The 17065-nt window shown below is 50.8% G+C and overlaps 1 protein-coding gene across 3 annotated transcripts; it reads right to left on the reverse strand.

Moving 5' to 3' along the window:
• Positions 1-24: 24 nt before the first annotated feature.
• On the reverse strand, positions 25-16791 carry SLC25A19 (solute carrier family 25 member 19). 3 transcript variants are annotated; one of them, XM_003931737.4, is made up of 8 exons: positions 16463-16789; positions 15458-15532; positions 14009-14178; positions 13680-13835; positions 9479-9649; positions 4877-5060; positions 4072-4202; positions 25-674 (listed from the first exon to the last, which is right to left on the reverse strand). In XM_003931737.4, exons 3-8 carry the CDS (start codon positions 14138-14140, stop codon positions 486-488), a joined length of 963 nt encoding a protein of 320 aa, XP_003931786.2. In that variant the 5' UTR covers positions 14141-14178; positions 15458-15532; positions 16463-16789; the 3' UTR covers positions 25-485. The 3 variants fall into 3 exon arrangements, with proteins under 3 accessions (XP_003931786.2, XP_074245066.1, XP_074245065.1); XM_074388965.1 differs by lacking the exon at positions 9479-9649 and having other exon boundaries at positions 16463-16791; XM_074388964.1 differs by lacking the exon at positions 16463-16789 and having other exon boundaries at positions 15458-16455.
• Between the last annotated feature and the right edge of the window lie 274 nt (positions 16792-17065).

Below are 17065 nucleotides of genomic sequence, written 5' to 3' on the forward strand. Positions count from 1 at the left end.
GCCAGAGGAGATGGAGGAATAAGATAAGGAATGTACGTTTAGCTTTAATGTCTATTAAATAGGTTGGGAAAAACAGGCCAAGTGTGAGGCCCTGACTCCTGCAGAGGCCCTAGCACAGCCCTCTGCACTCCAGCTGCAGCCCCATCCAGACCAGGAGTGTTGCGTTCTGGCTGACGGGTGTAGGATGGTGTCTGTTTCCTTTGGAGTGTGGGCTGGTCAGAGGAGAAACGGCAACTTCATGCTCCTTCTCACGACATCGTTGGATCGTTGGTTCACCACAGCCCACGTCCTGCATTCCCTCTGATTCTCTCACTGGGAATGCCCTGGACCTTCTGGTCGTGTCCCAGCTGGATGGGTTCAAGGTCGCCACGCTGCTCAGGGCAGCTAGGCGGCAGGGAAAGGCCAAGGTGGCACCTCTCAGTGGAGACTGAGTCTTCCTTCCTTTAGGAGGCTGCCTCCAGGGAGACCTGGGGTCCTTCCTGCCCTTAGTGCTGGCTGGTTGTCTTGTTCATGCAGTGGAAGACGTTACAGAAGAATTCATACCAGAAGAACATGAAGCCCGTGGAGAGGGCAGCCTTGAGCAGGCTGGGGGACAGGCCCTTGAAGAAGCCCAGGGTACCTTCCTCTTGCAGCACCTGCTTGGTACAGTCCACGAGGCCCTTGTATTTCCGCACCTGGGGATAGGAAAGGGGCGAGAGATGGATGTCCACTCTGCTGCCGTCAACACAGGCCTTGGCACGCCACAGCTCTCAAGAAGTACTTGGACAAAGCAATGAATGCAAAATAGCAAATATTTTTATTTTTATTTTTTGTTGAGGCAGAGTCTCACTCTGTTGCCCAGGTTGGAGTGCAGTGGCACAATCTTGGCTCACTACAGCCTCTGCCTCCTGGGTTCAAGCGATTCTCCTGCCTCTTCCTTCCAAGTAGCTGGGATTACAGGCACACACCACCATGCCTGGCTGATTTTTTGTATTTTTAGTAGAGACAGAGTTTCACCATGTTGTCCAGGCTGGTCTTGAACTCCAGACCTCAGGTGATCCACCTGCCTCAGCCTCCCAAAGTACTGGGATTACAGGTGTGGGCAACCACACCTGGCTCAAAATAGCAAATAAATTAACCTCATTCTTTCTACTGCAATTGGGTTAAGACTGAACAGATGATAGGCCAAGAAGTCAGCAGCTAGACAGAACTTCTTCATGCCCAGGAAGAACGGCTGCCTATGGCTCCAGAGGATCCAGCAACAGCTCAGAAACCTCTTCCCAGAGGTGTCTCTGACCCTTCATCTCAGCCGGGCCTCCCTGCCTTCAGCCTCACCCTCTCCAGCTAACTTCACACACTGCTGCCAGCCTTTCGTCCCCAGGCACAGTCCTCAGGCCTGGCTTCCCCTCCAAAAGCTGCAATAATCCTAGTGACAAGGACATAATGAGAAATCAGGTCCAAACCCCAAGACCTGCTGTTCAAGTCACTCCACCGTTTGGCCTTCGAGTCACTCCAGCCTAAGTGACAGTGAGACTCAGTCTTGAAAAAAAATTTTTAGTAGACTCATCTCAACTATATATTTTTAGTAGAGATGGAGTTTCACCATGTGAGACATGGTTTTACCATGTTGGCCAGGGTGGTCTTGAACTCTTCTTTTTTTTTTTTTTTTTTGAGACGGGGTTTCGCTCTTGTTGCCCAGGCTGGAGTGCAATGGCGCGATCTCGGCTCACCGCAACCTCCGCCTCCTGGGTTCAGGCAATTCTCCTGCCTCAGCCTCCCGAGTAGCTGGGATTACAGGCATGCGCCACCATGCCCAGCTAATTTTTTGTATTTTTAGTAGAGACGGGGTTTCACCATGTTGACCAGGATGGTCTCGATCTCTTGACCTCGTGATCCACCCGCCTCAGCCTCCCAAAGTGCTGGGATTACAGGCTTGAGCCACCGCGCCCAGCTTTGAACTCTTGACCTCAAGTGAACCGCCTACCTTGGCCTCCCAAAGTGCTGGGATTATGCCTGGCCCTCAGTTGTACTTTCTGTGTACTAGGAATGTTGACCATCCAGAAAAAAAAATACATACATACATACATATATATATATATGCTGCTCAAATTCAATTCACCCCATTCCAGAACAGCTACAGCAAAACTCCTGTTTTTTAATATTTGGGGACCTTCCTCATGTGAATGTATTCTTTTTTTTTTTTTTTTTTTTTTGAGACGGAGTTTCATTCTTGTTACCCAGGCTGGAGTGCAATGGCGCGATCTCGGCTCACCGCAACCTCCGCCTCCTGGGTTCAGGCAATTCTCCTGCCTCAGCCTCCTGAGTAGCTGGGATTACAGGCATGTGCCACCATGCCCAGCTAATTTTTTTTGTATTTTTAGTAGAGACGGGGTTTCACCACGTTGACCAGGATGGTCTCGATCTCTTGACCTTGTGATCCACCCGCCTCAGCCTCCCAAAGTGCTGGGATTACAGGCTTGAGCCACCGCGCCCGGCCATGTGAATGTATTCTATGTCGACACTGTACGGACATGTTTGTTTGTTCGTTTTGAGATGGCGTCTTGCTCTGTTGCCCAGGCTGGAGTGCAGTGGTGCTATCTCAGCTCACTGCAACCTCCGCCTCCTGGGTTCAAGCAAATCTCTTGTCTCAGCCTCCTGAGTAGCTGTAACTATAGGCGCCTGCCACCACTCCTGGCTAATTTTTATATTTTTGTAGAGACGGGGTTTTACCATGTTGATCAGGCTGGTCTTGAACGCCTGACCTCAGGAGATCCACCTGCCTCGGCTTCCCAAAGTGCTGGGATTATAGGCGTGAGTCACTACATCCAGCCTCTGGACATTTTTTTTTTTTTTTTTTTTTTTTTGAGACAGAGTTTCGCTCTTGTTACCCAGGCTGGAGTGCAATGGCACGATCTCGGCTCACCGCAACCTCCGCCTCCTGGGTTCAGGCAATTCTCCTGCCTCAGCCTCCTGTCTGGACATGTTTTAAGAGCAGAAACTGGGCTAGGTGCAGTGGCTCATGCCTGTAATTCCAGCACTTTGGGAGGTGGAGTCAGGAGTGTTCAAGACCAGCCTAGGAAACAGTGAGCCCCTGCTTCTATCTTTTTTTTTTTTTTTGAGGCGGAGTCCTGTTCTGTCACCAGGCTGGAGTGCAGTGGCGCAATCTTGGCTCACTGCAACCTTCACCTCCCAGGTTCAAGTGATTCTCCTGCCTCAGCCTACTGAGTAGCTGGGTCTACAGGCGTGTGCCACCATGCTCAGCTAATTTTTTTTTTTTAAAAGACGGGGTTTCACCATGTTGGTCAGGCTGGTCTTGAACTCCCAACCTCAGGTGATCCGCCTACCTTGGCCTCCAAAGTGCCTGGATTACAGGCATGAGCCACCACACCCGGCCCCCAGCTAATGTTTGTATTTTTAGTAGAGACAGGTTTTGTTTGTTTGTTTGTTTGTTTTGAGACAGAGTTTCACTCTTGTTACCCAGGCTGGAGTGCAATGGCGCGATCTCGGCTCACCGCAACCTCCGCCTCCTGGGTTCAGGCAATTCTCCTGCCTCAGCCTCCCGAGTAGCTGGGATTACAGGCACACACCACCATGCCCAGCTAATTTTTTGTATTTTTAGTAGAGACGGGGTTTCACCATGTTGACCAGGATGGTCTCGATCTCTTGACCTCATGATCCACCCGCCTCGGCCTCCCAAAGTGCTGGGATTAACAGGCGTGAGCCACCGCGCCCGGCCCTGAGACGGGGTTTTACCACATTGGCCAGGATGACCTTGTGATCTGCCCGCCTCGGCCTCCCAAAGTGCTGGGATTACAGGCATGAGCCACCCCTCCCGGCCGACCCTGCCTCTATTTTAAAGAAGAAAAAAGAGCAGACACTGTATATCCTTGGCCCAGATCCCTCCACAGTGCACAGGACCCAGGGCTTGTGTGCAGCTTTTCCATATACTTGGGGATCTCCAGGGATGAACTGGAGGTGAAGGGGCCATGGCCAGGGGCCAAGCTGCCCAATGGGTAGAGCTGACTACTGGTTCCCTCATGTGCCCAGTGATGGCAAGGGTCAGAGCTGTCTGCCCGGGAATGAATGGCTCACCTGGCCAAAGGCAGCTCTGGCGTGCTCAAACCCTCCAACCTGTAGCCGCTTCTTGAAGAGGTCCAGGGGATATGTCAGGGTCTTGCTGATGACACCAGCTCCACTGCCACAAAGCAGATTTTTGAGGTTCTCTGAACCAGAAAAGTGGGGTGGGGAGAACAGATGAGAGAAATGCAGTCTGTGAGGCACGATTTGAAAGGTGCCAGGGCTGAGCCCCCACCACCAACCAAACCCAAGGCCAGCACTTCAGCCTGACCTCTGCTGGTCCTCCCATTCCAAAGAGGAATGTAATCTACGCGGAGGACAGCCACACAGCCACTTCCGGCGGAGTGATCCAGGCTGGATGGGCTGGTGGTGGCAGTCCCTCAGCTGGAGGCAATGTGGGCCTCAGCTTCTGCAGTGTGACTCAGTTCAGGGCTGGAGAGGGACCAGGATGCCCCACCCCTCCGCAGCCTCCCCCCACCGCCACCCCTCGACTCCCCCTGCCCAGAAAAAGCAACCGAAGAACCTCAACCAAAAAACAAGCAGTTTGCAATTTGGACTTCTGATAAAAATAAAAACCACGACCAGTCACTGGAAGTAAATTTCAGTCATGCCAGTGATAGGTGTGGCAGGAGCTGGAAGAAATCAAGTCCTCTGCAAGCAGTTGCAGTTGTTTTGTTTGCCACATTACAGAGGCAGGCATAGGGACCCGCAGGGTCTTCCCTTCGGACAGGAGAATTTTAGCTCCTTCATGATGTGGATGGAAGGGGGCGTTCTGGCAGCTAGGGTGGGAAGGTTCCCTCTCATGTGAGGGCCGCCTCACCATTTTTCTTTCCTTCGGCTGGCATGGCCCACTCATACATGTGCTTCAAGGAACTGTAGCAGGAGAACTGCAGCCCGGCGTAGGGGAAGATGGCGATCAAGGTGGGGGTCAAGCCTTTGTAGAAGACCAAGGGGCCCTCGTTCCTATACATGGTCCCCACGGCGTGGCGCAGTGTGTTATAAACCTGGACACACACACATGCACCGTGAATGAGCTCAGTGAGGTGGTTTTAGCCCTGGAACAGCCCATCAGAGCTATGTCCCCTCGCCTAAAAACTCAGCTACCAGGAGCGTAACTCCTCCTGCGAGAAAGACAGTCAAAGGAAACGCTGGACAGAGATTCAAAGGGTGGCATTTTCCAGAAACTCCCCCTTCTACATATGTATACCGCTGTTGTATCCACAGGTGTGCACAAAAGTATGTGTCCAAGAGTCACTGCAGCGTCCTGGGGAAGGGCTAAAGGTTTGATGTCCATCTGTGGGTGATGGTTACATAAATTACGGACACCAGCTCACAAGAATATAGTGCAGCTGTTCAGATAGCAAGGTGTGGCCGAGCGCAGTGGCTCACGCCTGTAATATCAGCACTTTTGGAGAGGCCAAGTTGGGTGGATCACTTGAGGCCAGGAGTTTGAGACCAGCCTGGCCAACATGGTGAAACCCTGTCTCTACTAAAAATACAAAAATTAACTGGGCCTGGTGGTTCATGCCTGTAACCCTAGCTTCTTGGGAGGCTAAGGCACAGGAATTGCTTGAACCTGGGAGGCAGAGGTTGTGGTAAGCTGAGATTGCACCATGGTACTCCAACCTGGGTGACAGGTGGAGACTCTGTCTCAAAAACAAAAACAAATAAATAATAAAAATAAAGTAGAGAAGAGGTCTTGCTTGAGCCACTGCACACAGCCAGCATGTTACTTAGAATTGTGGAAGGAAATAAACAGCTCTAAGTATTAAAAATGGTAACCTCTGGGGATTGGAATCAGGAAGCAGCTGATATTTTTTTAAATTATAATTCATGAAGAACTGTCTTTGCAACCTTGATACACCTTATATGTTATAAAACGTTTTATTGTTCAAGGTGAGGTTTACAATGTGGTTGTGACTAGCCTAAGGCAGGTGGAGAGTTCTGCAGGTTTTAACCAGGTCTCTTCCCCTCAATTTCATGACTAGATATTCTCTGATCATTCTAGACTCTAAAATCCAACATGCCAGTAGTTTAAGCTAGACGTAATATGCTGTTGACTTTTTTTTTTTTTCTTAGACTGAGTCTCGCTGTGTCACAAGGCTGGAGTGCAGTGGCATGAGCTCAGCTCACTGCAACCTCTGCTTCCCAGGTTCAAATGAATCTCCTGCCTCAGCCTCCCAAGTAGCTGGGACTACAAGCGCGTGCCACCACACTTGGCTGATTTTTATATTTTTAGTAGAGACATGGTTTCACCATTGTTGGCCAGGATGGTCTGGATCTCTTGACCTTGCTATGTTGCCTACACACACGTACCGTGAATGAGCTCAGTGAGGTGGTTTTAGCCCTGGAACAGCCCATCACAGCTATATCCCCTTGCCTAAAAACCCAGCTACCAGGAGCGAAACTCCTCCTGCGAGAAAGACAGTCAAAAGAAACACTGGGAGAGAAGCATTGGTGGCCCAGTGGTAGAATTCTTGCCGGGCGCGGTGGCTCAAGCCTGTAATCCCAGCACTTTGGGAGGCCAAGATGGGTGGATCACGAGGTCGACAGATCGAGACTATCCTGGTCAACATGGTGAAACCCCGTCTCTACTAAAAATACAAAAAAAAAATTAGCTGGGCATGGTGGCACGTGCCTGTAATCCCAGCTACTGAGGAGGCTGAGGCAGGAGAATTGCTTGAACCCAGGAGGCGGAGGTTGCGGTGAGCTGAGATCGTGCCATTGCACTCCAGCCTGGGTAACAAGAACAAAAACTCCGTCTCAAAAAAAAAAAAAAAAAAAAGAAACACTGGACAGAGATTCAAAGGGTGGCATTTTCCAGAAACTCTCCCTTCTACATATGTATAATGCTGTTATATCCACAGATGTGTGGAGTGATCTGGGGACGAGCTGGTCCAGCCTCCCAAAATATTAGGATTACAGGCATGCGCCACCACGCCCGGCCCCCAGTGCTTAAATCTGGGAGCCAGAGGTTGAAGTGAGCTGAGATTTCACCATTGCACTCCAGCCTGGGTGACAGAGCGAGTCTCTGTCTCAAACAAACAAAAAACCAAAAAAACAACCGGAAGTTCAGGACCAGCCTGAACCTGAGCAACATAACGAGACCTTGCCCCTACAAAAATAAAAAAATAAAAAATTAGGTATGATGGCACAGCCTGTGGTCTTAGCTACTTGAGAGGTTGAGGGAGGAAGATTGCTTGAGCTTAGGAGTTCGAAGCTATAGTGAGCTATTGTAGCCACTGTACTCCAGCCTGGGTGACAAGACCCTGTCTCAAAAAATATATATAAATAATAACAGTGGGGTGTGGTGGCTCACACCTGTAATCCCAGCACTTTCGGAGGCCAAGGCGGGTGGATCATGAGGTCAGGAGTTCAAGACCAGCCTGATCACCACGGTGAAACCCCATCTCTACTAAAAATACAAAAAAAATTAGCCAGGCATGGTGGTGTGCACCTGTAATCCCAACTACTCAGGAGGCTGAGGCAGGAGAATTGCTTGAACCCAAGAGCTGGTGGTTACAGTGAGCTGAGATTGCACCACTGCACTCCAGCCTGGGCGACAGAGCAAGATCTGTCTCAAAAAAATAATAACAACAATAAAATTATTCTTTCTTGGTTGAGGACACACACACACACACACGATGCTATTCTTAAATATGTCCAGGAAACAGAGATTATGGTGGGGGAAGTTCATTTCAGGATTTAATCCCTTGCTTTCACTCAGTAAATTCTTCCTTGATTCTAACTATCCCATTTCCACCACCCCATTCTTTGTGGAAACCAAAGACACTCTGGCAATTGGCTGGGTGCAGTGGCTCACACCAGTAATCCCAGCACTTTGGGAGGCCAAGGCGGGTGGATCACCTGAGATCAAGAGTTTGTGACCAGCCTTGGTGACATGGTGAAACCCCATCTCTATTAAAAATATAGCCGGGCGCGGTGGCTCAAGCCTGTGATCCCAGCACTTTGGGAGGCCGAGGCGGGTAGATCACGAGGTCGAGAGATCGAGACCATCCTGGTCAACAAGGTGAAACCCCGTCTCTACTAAAAATACAAAAAAGTTAGCTGGGCATGGTGGTGCGTGCCTGTAATCCCAGCTACTTAGGAGGCTGAGGCAGGAGAATTGCCTGAGCCCAGGAGGCGGAGGTTGCGGTGAGCTGAGATCGCGCCATTGCACTCCAGCCTGGGTAACAAGAGCGAAACTCCGACTCAAAAAAAAAAAAAAAAAAAAAAAAAAATATATATATATATATATATATATATATATATAAATAAGCTGGGTGCAGTGGCACATGCCTATAATTCCAGCTATTCAGAAGGCTGAGGGAAGAGAATCACTTGAACCCAGGAGGCAGAGGTTGCAGTGAGCTGAGATTGCTCCACTACACTCCAGCCTGGGCAACAAAGTGAGACTCTGTCTCAAACAAACAAACAAAAAACCAAAGACACTCTCATAATAATCCAGCAGTAAGTTATTGGGTCTCACTTTCCCAGATGCAGTCCTTGATCCAGCCCACTGCTGGGTATTCATTTGTTCTGTTTCACACTGGTAGGTTCTGTCTCCCCAGGGAGGCTGTGAGCTCTTTCGAGGCAGGGACACAGGGCACCCTGCACAGTGCTGCCCATGGTCATGGGTTTTATAGACTGACTGCTACAAACTGAAAACCCAAACCTCTCCCAGCTTTGCCTTCTGCAAGGACAAGAACTCATCCTTTACCGAGTGCGGTGACTCACGCTTGTATCCCAGCATTTTGGGAGGCTGAGGTGGGCAGACTGCTTGAGCTCAAGAGTTTGAGACCAGTCTGGGCAACACGACGAAACCCTGTCTCTAAAAAAATACAAAACTTAGCCAGATTTAGTCTCAGCTACTGGGGAGGCTGAGGCAGGAGGATCACTTGACCCCAGGAGGTCGAGGCTGCAGTGAGCAGTGATTATATCACTGCACTCTAGCCTGAGCAATAAAACAAGACCCTGTCTCAAAAAATATATATATAGGCTGGGTGCGGTGGCTCACACCTGTAATCCTGGCACTTTGAGAGGCCAAGGTGGGCAAATTGCCTAAGGCCAGAAGTTTGAAACCAGCCTGGCCAACATGGTGAAACCTGTCTCTACTAAAAATACAAAAAATTAGCTGGGTGTAGTGGTGGGCACCTGTAATCCCAGCTACTTGGGAGGCTGAGGTAGGAGGATCGCTTGAACCCAGGAGGTGGAGGTTAAAGTGAGCCAAGATCATGCCTCTGCACTCCAGCCTGGGTGACAGTGAGATTCCATCGCAAAAAAAAAAAAGAAAAAAAATGTATATCTGTATATAAAATATCAACAACAAAAAAAATATGCTTATCAAATAAAAGATAAAAAATAACACAACCCCTGTGACACCTTCCTATATGGGCTCCCCGGTCAGGCCCTGGCCACTCACCTTGGGCTCACCCTGAGCTGCAAAGCGGGTACGCAGAACATCCACAGGGTGCACAGTGAGGGTGGCCATACAGGCAGACAGGCCACCACACACAAAGTGCACTGAGAACTCCCGGGCGTCATACACGCTGCCTCTGTGAACCAGCTCCGTCAGCATTTCAAATGACAAGAACTGCAACAGCAAATGAAGTCACTGATAGCCAAAAGGATGAGGGCAAGGACCAAATACTCCCCAAATGCATCACCTGTGACCTGGCTGGGGCCCAGGTGTAGGGGCGAGGGAAAGGTCAGGAAATGTTCTTCCTGAGCAGCGACAGCATGTGATAAATATAAAACTCTATGCAAAACTCAGATGCCATTTGATACTCTGATTAGAACCAGATTCCCAAAGGGTTAAGAAGATATATGGGGGCTGGGCACAGTGGCTCATGCCTGTAATCCCAGCACTTTGGGAGGCTGAGGTGGGCGGATCACAAGGTCAGAAGTTCAAGACTAGCCTGGCCAACATAGTGAAACCCCATCTCTACTGGAAATGCAAAAATTAGCTGGGCGTGGTGGTGGGCGCCTGTAGTCCCAGCTACTCGGGAGGCTGAGGCAGGAGAATCGCTTGAACCCAGGAGGTGGGGGTTACACTGAGCCAAGATCACACTACAGCTTGACAGAGCGAGACTCCATCTCAAAAAAAAAAAGCCGGGCGCGGTGGCTCACGCCTGTAATCCCAGCACTTTGGGAGGCCGAGGCGGGTGGATCACGAGGACAACAGATCGAGACCATCCTGGTCAACGTGGTGAAACCCCATCTTTACTAAAAATACAAAAAATTAGCTGGGCATGGTGGCACGTTCCTGCAGTCCCAGTTACTCAGGAGGCTGAGGCAGGAGAATTGCTTGAACCCAGGAGGCGGAGGTTGTGGTGAGCCGAGATCATGCCATTGCACTCCTGCCTGGGTAACAAGCGCGAAACTCCGTCTCAAAAAAAAAAAAAAAAAAAAGATACATGATGGAAAAATGTACATCAGGAAATGTCACTGGCTAACTTAAGTTTTCTGAGAACTGGGAAAGATGACCATGTTCTGATTCCTGCAGGAACCCCCTTCAGTGCAGCTTGCAGTGGCACTGTCTGAGAAGCACTCTTTTCTGGGGCAGGTTCTGTAAGGAGCAGGTTCCTCAGGGTGACTCCCTTATATTCAGATCTTTCTTTGTGTGTGTGTGTTTTTTTTTTTTTTTTTTTGAGACGGAGTTTCGCTCTTGTTACCCAGGCTGGAGTGCAATGGCGTGATCTTGGCTCACCGCAACCTCCGTCTCCTGGGTTCAGGCAGTTCTCCTGCCTCAGCCTCCTGAGTAGCTGGGATTACAGGCACGCGCCACCATGCCCAGCTGATTTTTTGTATTTTTAGTAGAGACGGGGTTTCACCTTGTTGACCAGGATGGTCTCAATCTCTTGACGTCGTGATCCACCCGCCTCGGCCTCCCAAAGTGCTGGGATTACAGGCTTGAGCCACCGCGCCCGGCCTTTTGTTTTGTTTTGTTTTGTTTTGTTTTTTGAGACGGAGTTTCGCTCTTGTTACCCAGGCTGGAGTGCAATGGCGCGATCTCGGCTCACCGCAACCTCCGCCTCCTGGGTTCAAGCAATTCTCCTGCCTCAGCCTCCTGAGTAGCTGGGATTACAGGCACGTGCCACCATGCCCAGCTAATTTTTTTGTATTTTTAGTAGAGACGGGGTTTCACCATGTTGACCAGGATGGTCTTGATCTCTTGACCTGGTGATCCACCCGCCTCAGCCTCCCAAAGTGCTGGGATTACAGGCTTGAGCCACCGCGCCCGGCCCTTTTGTTTTGTTTTTTGAGACAGAGTGTTGCTCTGTCGCCCAGGCTGGAGTGCAGTGGCACAATCTCAGCTCACTGCAACCTCTGCCTCTTGGGTTCAAGTGATTCTCCTGCCTCAGCTTCCTGAGTAGCTGGGATTACAGGTGCCTGCCACCACACCCAGCTAATTTTTTTTTTTTTTTTTTTTGAGACGGAGTTTTGCTCTTGTTGCCCAGGCTGGAGTGCAATGGTGTGATCTCAGCTCACTGCAACCTCTGCCTCCTGGGCTCAAGCGATTCTCCTGCCTCGGCCTCCCGAGTAGCTGTGATTATAGGTATGTGCCACCATGCCCAGCTAATTTTGTATTTTTAGTAGATATGGGGTTTCTCCATGTTGGTTAGGCTGGTCTTGAATTCCCGACCTCAGGTGATTGACCCACCTCAGCCTCCCAAAGTGCTGGAATTACATGTGTGAGCCAATGTGCCCGGCTTAATTTTTGTATTTTTTAGTAGAGATAGGGTTTCACTATGTTGGCCAGGCTGGTCTTGAACTCTCGACTTGGTGATCCGCCCACCTCGGCCTCCCAAAGTGCTGGGATTACAGGTGTGAGCTGCTGCGCCTGGCATTTTTTTTTTTTTAGAGACAAGTATTGTGGCTGGGCGTAGTGGCTCACGCCTGTAATCCAAGCACTTTGGAGGCCAAGGCAGGCAGATCACTTGAGGTCGGGAGTTCAAGACCATACTGACCAACATGGTGAAACCCCGTCTTTAAAAGAAAAAAAGGAGGGACAGGTATCGCTCTGTTACCTAGGCTGTGGAGTACAGTGGCATGAACACGGCTCACTGCAGCCTCAACCTACCTGGGCTCAAGCAATCCTACTACCTCACCCCCCAAGTAGCTGGGACTCCAGGCTCATGCCACCATGTCCATGTAATTTTGGTATTTTTTGGTAGAGTAAGGGTTTCACTATGTTGCCAAGGCTGATCTCAAACTCCTGAGCTCAAGCGATCTGCCCACCTTGGCCTCCCAAAGTGCTGCGATTACACGCGTGAATCACTGCGCTTGGCCCTGTTTTGTTTTTTGAGGCAAGGTCTTGCTCAGTTGCCCAGGCTGGAGTCCAGTGGCACGATCATAGTTCATAGCAGCCTTGACTTCTCTAGCTCAAATGATTCTCCTGCCTCTGGAATAGCTGGGACTACAGGCATGTATCACCACACCTGGCTTTTTAAAAAAAATTTTTTAGTAGAGAGGAGGTCGTGCTATGTTGCCCAGGCTGGTCTCAAACTCCTGAGCTCAAGCCATCCTCCCACCTCAGCCTCCCAAAGTGATGGGATTACAGGCCTGAGCCACTGCACCAGGGCTATGCTCAGATCTTCCTTCAGCCAAGTGAAGATGGCCTAGCTTCTTTTTTTGTTGTTGTTGAGACAGGGTATGGCTCTGTCTACCTCAGTCTTCTCATGCGTGAAATGGGAGTGACACAGCCCCTGCCTTAAGGACTGCTGTGACAGAGTGTATGTGAAGTGCTTCCAAAAGGGGCCTGGGCCATGGCTGGCACTGTTCAGGGCTGGTTCTTTTTTTTTTTTTTTTTTTGAGAATGGAGTTTCTCTCTTGTTACCCAGGCTGGAGTGCAATGGCGCGATCTCGGCTCACTGCAACCTCCACCTCCTGGGTTCAAGCAATTCTCCTGCCTCAGCCTCCTGAGTAGCTGGGATTACAGGCACATGCCACCATGCCCAGCTAATTTTTTGTATTTTTAGTAGAGACGGGGTTTCACCATGTTGACCAGGATGGTCTTGATCTCTCGACCTCATGATCTGCCTGCCTCGGCCTCCCAAAGTGCTGGGATTACAGGCTTGAGCCACCCCGCCCAGCCTCAGGGCTGGTTCTTATGTCTACTGCATAAAACCACACTCTGTGCACTATGACTATACCGGTGCTCCACTGAGTGAAGCCGGAGTTCTAACCCTAGCCCTGCCATGTGCAGGCTGTGTGGTCTCAGACAGCTGATTTCACCTCCCTGAGACCCACATGACACCTGCTCTGCCCTCCTCATGACACTGTGGTGAAGTTCAGATGAACCACAAGTGTGAAGGTGGTACTTCAAAAACCGAAATACATTAATGCTGTCCGAAGCCCCACAGAAGGCATGACATCAGATCAGTCTCCAAGATGCAACACCTAAGTCATGCAGGATAGACGAGGGGATGTGGGGGAGGGGAATGCCTAAGGCATAGCAGCTCACTCTGACATTTTCCACTGGTCAGGAGAGGCCCGTGGGACGTGTGGGGCCCGCCTCTCCCGTCCTGCCCTACACGCCATTCCTGCGTGCTTCACCCTCCCTCTGCTCCTCCATTGAGCAACGAGATCCCAGAGGCCTGGCCAGGTCCCCTGCCACCTACTTGGACAGCTCCATAGCCTATGGAGAGAATCTGGGCTGGGATGTGTCCTTTCCAGAAAGCTGTTGGCCCCTCCTCCTGCAGAATCTGCCTAATGGCCTGGAGGATGCCATGGTACTTTGCGTTGGGGTCTCTTCGAGACAGGCGCTCATGCTGAAGCTAGGAATCAAAATTGAAAAGGTCAGGACAGCAGGGTGGGCTGGAATGTGAAGGGGAACTTTCAGAAAAAGTGAGGCCTTCATGTGGATAGAATTCCAAGTTTTAGAAACTGCTTTGGCAAGGAAGACTGAACTTGTCCTCCAGTCCACTGCATGGAAAAAGGGGAAGAGTACCTGGAAACGGATCTTGATGACGTCGAAGGGACTGATCAGCGCCCGAGTGACAAATCCAGACACAGACCCGGCCACTGCCACCTGGAACCTGGTGTTATTCCTGCCATCTGGTTTGGGATCATAGCCAACCATCCCTGCCTCTGGCCCACACAATGTCCATCAGTATCAAGCTAAATGCAAGAGACACGAAGTAAACACCAGGCAAGTTTCTTAGGGTCTCTACTCAAATATTACCTCCTCAGAGCAGCCTTCCCTGACTAGAGTGTCTAAAATAGCACTCACTTTTGGACTGAGCTCAGCAGCTCATGTCTGTAATCCCAGCACTTTGGGAGGCAGAGGTGGGTGGATTGCTTGAGCTCAGGAGTTCAAGACCAGCCTGGGCAACAGAGCAAAATCCCAACTCTACAAAAAATACAAAAATTTAAACATGCTGAAACCCCGTCTGTAGTAAAAATACAAAAATTAGCTGGGCGTGGTGGTGGGCGCCTGTAGTTCCAGCTACCTGGGAGGCTGAGGCAGGAGAACTGCTTGAACCCAGGAGGTGGAGGTTGCAGTGAGCCAAAATCATGCCATTGTACTCTAGCCTGGGAGAAAAGAGCAAGACTCCGTCTTTTTTTTTTTTTTTTTTTTTTTGAGACGGAGTTTCACTCTTGTTACCCAGGCTGGAGTGCAATGGCGCGATCTCGGCTCACCGTAACCTCCGCCTCCTGGGTTCAGGCAATTCTCCTGCCTCAGCCTCCTGAGTAGCTGGGATTATAGGCACGCGCCACCATGCCCAGCTAATTTTTTGTATTTTGAGTAGAGACGGGGTTTCACCATGTTGACCAGGTTGGTCTCGATCTCTCGACCTTGTGATCCACCCGCCTCGGCCTCCCAAAGTGCTGGGATTACAGGCTTGAGCCACCGCGCCCGGCAAGACTCCGTCTTTATTAAAAAAAGAAAGAAAGAAAGAAAGAAAGGCCAGGCGTGGTGGCTCACGCCTGTAATCCCAGCACTTTGAGAGGCCAAGGTGGGCAGATCACGAAGTCAAGAGATCAAGACCATCTTGGCCAACATGGTGAAACCCCATCTCTACTAAAATACAAAAATTAGCTGGGTGTGGTGGTGTGCACCTGTAGTCCCAGCTACTCGGGATGCTGAGGCAGGAAAATAGCTTGAACCTGGGAGGCAGAGGTTGCAGTGAGCCGAGATCGCGCCACGGCACTCCAGTCTAGCGCCTGGGATCTCAAAAAAAGGAAAATTATGCTCCTGGGCCCCCTCAACCCAGACCTACTGACCTCTTCAGCCTCACTCTGGACCATTCTTCCCCTTTCCTCATTTAACCAGGGTGGTCTGAGTGCTTTTGCCCAGTTCCCGGAAAACTCGGCGAGTGCTCGCATCTACTGCCTTGCCGCCACTCCTCCAGCTCCCCGCATCTGAAATGCAGCCCCACTCCCAGCCCCTACTCACTTTTCCAAGGCTAGCTCCTCTCATCCACCAGAGCTCAGCTAAGAAGCATTCCTTCCAGGAGATGTACTTTTTTCCCTTTTTGTAAAAACAAAAAACAAAACAACAACAACAAAAAACCCAGTAATACCTATATACGCTGTTGAGTTGTACAATGCATAGAAAGAAGTGTATAACCACACATGCATCAACAGGTAGTTGGTAACTGATCACTGGGAGAAGGGTTGGGAAGGGAAGAAGGAAGGGAGACCTGCTTATGTAATTCTATAATGTTTTAATTTGTTACGGCAAAAAAAAAAAAAAAAAAAAAAAAAAAAAAAAAAAAAAAAAATCCCTAAAATAAAACTTAGAATTACCCTAGTTCTTGAATACTTGTGGTAACGGGGCCAGGGAGTGGGGGTGAGGGGGTGAGAGACTTCTTACAGGATGACAGTCTCCACCACAGACATTCCTTTTCTCCTCTCACCCACCCTGGAACTCCTCCCCAGGAGCCCAGGAGCAGTTTAAACATTCGGCAAGCGACTGAGAGGCAAAACCTCTCCAGGGGCTACCCAGGGACCGCTCAGGTCACACTGAGCAGTCAGTTTCCCGCCCAGATGGCTGGGAAGGAGAAGCAAGCCCGAGTGGCAGGTGTCCTGGATCGGTGTCAGGAGAAGACCGGAGAATAGGAGGCTTTTCCCGGTGTTCGGGTACCCTGTGCCCAAGGGTTCAGCTGAGCAGCTCTGCAGATGTCCCCGCGTTAGTACACAGATGTCACGTGTGCCTCGGAGTCTGTTTTTTCTCCCCGAGTCCCAGGGGACGCCCTGGAGCTCAGGTGCTCAGGGGCGTGCGCGGGGCTCTGCCGCCGGTGTCCCAGGAGATGCTTCTCAGGTCAGGTGTGACACGTGTGCGCACAATCCCCGCCCCTAGTGAGCGCCTGCTGCGTGTGCTCCCTCCCGACCGCCCTGGGGAGCCAGGGTGCAGGTCCCCGGGAGGACTGCGAGAAGGACGGAGGTAGAGGTTACTTACATGGCTCGGCGGGTGCTGCCCGGCTCGGCGCACTCTGCTCTCTCTACCTCCTCGCGCAGTCTTAACAGCAAAACTCCACTGAGCTTAGCCGAAACTGGCGGGCTCCTGGGCCAATCACTGCGCAGTTCTCCCTCCAGACGCTGAACCAATGGTTCTGCTCTTGAGGTCCAGCCACCGCCTCCCGCAAGGTATCAGTGGGTAATGTAGTCCTTTGCGACCAAGGGCACGTCCGCTGGTCGGCGCACAACCTCCTGGGAGATGTAGTCCCACTGCTCGAGCGCGCACGCGCAAGGGCTACCCACGCGTCCGTAGGAGGCTGCTTGCGAAGCCGGACTGCGACCTTAGGGGTCGCCGTGCTCTGGCGAGTGGCTGGGAAATCAGCCCGCAGGCAGGGTCCAAGGTTTGGGGTTCAGGGAATTGACCCGCTTTCCTCAAACCCTGTTAATGCCAGAACCCGGATAATCTCAACTTGGTAAGAAGACAGGGAGCCTAACAAAAACCTCGAGGACGAGGGGGAGAGAATCGATGAGAACAGTCCCTTCAGGGACAGGGAGGGCAAAAACACGAGGGTTCCCCCTCTCACCCCGAGTTTTGGAGGAAATG

This window comes from Saimiri boliviensis, chromosome 17 (genome assembly GCF_048565385.1).
Source record: "Saimiri boliviensis isolate mSaiBol1 chromosome 17, mSaiBol1.pri, whole genome shotgun sequence".
In the NCBI taxonomy this organism is placed as follows: Eukaryota; Metazoa; Chordata; class Mammalia; order Primates; family Cebidae; genus Saimiri; species Saimiri boliviensis.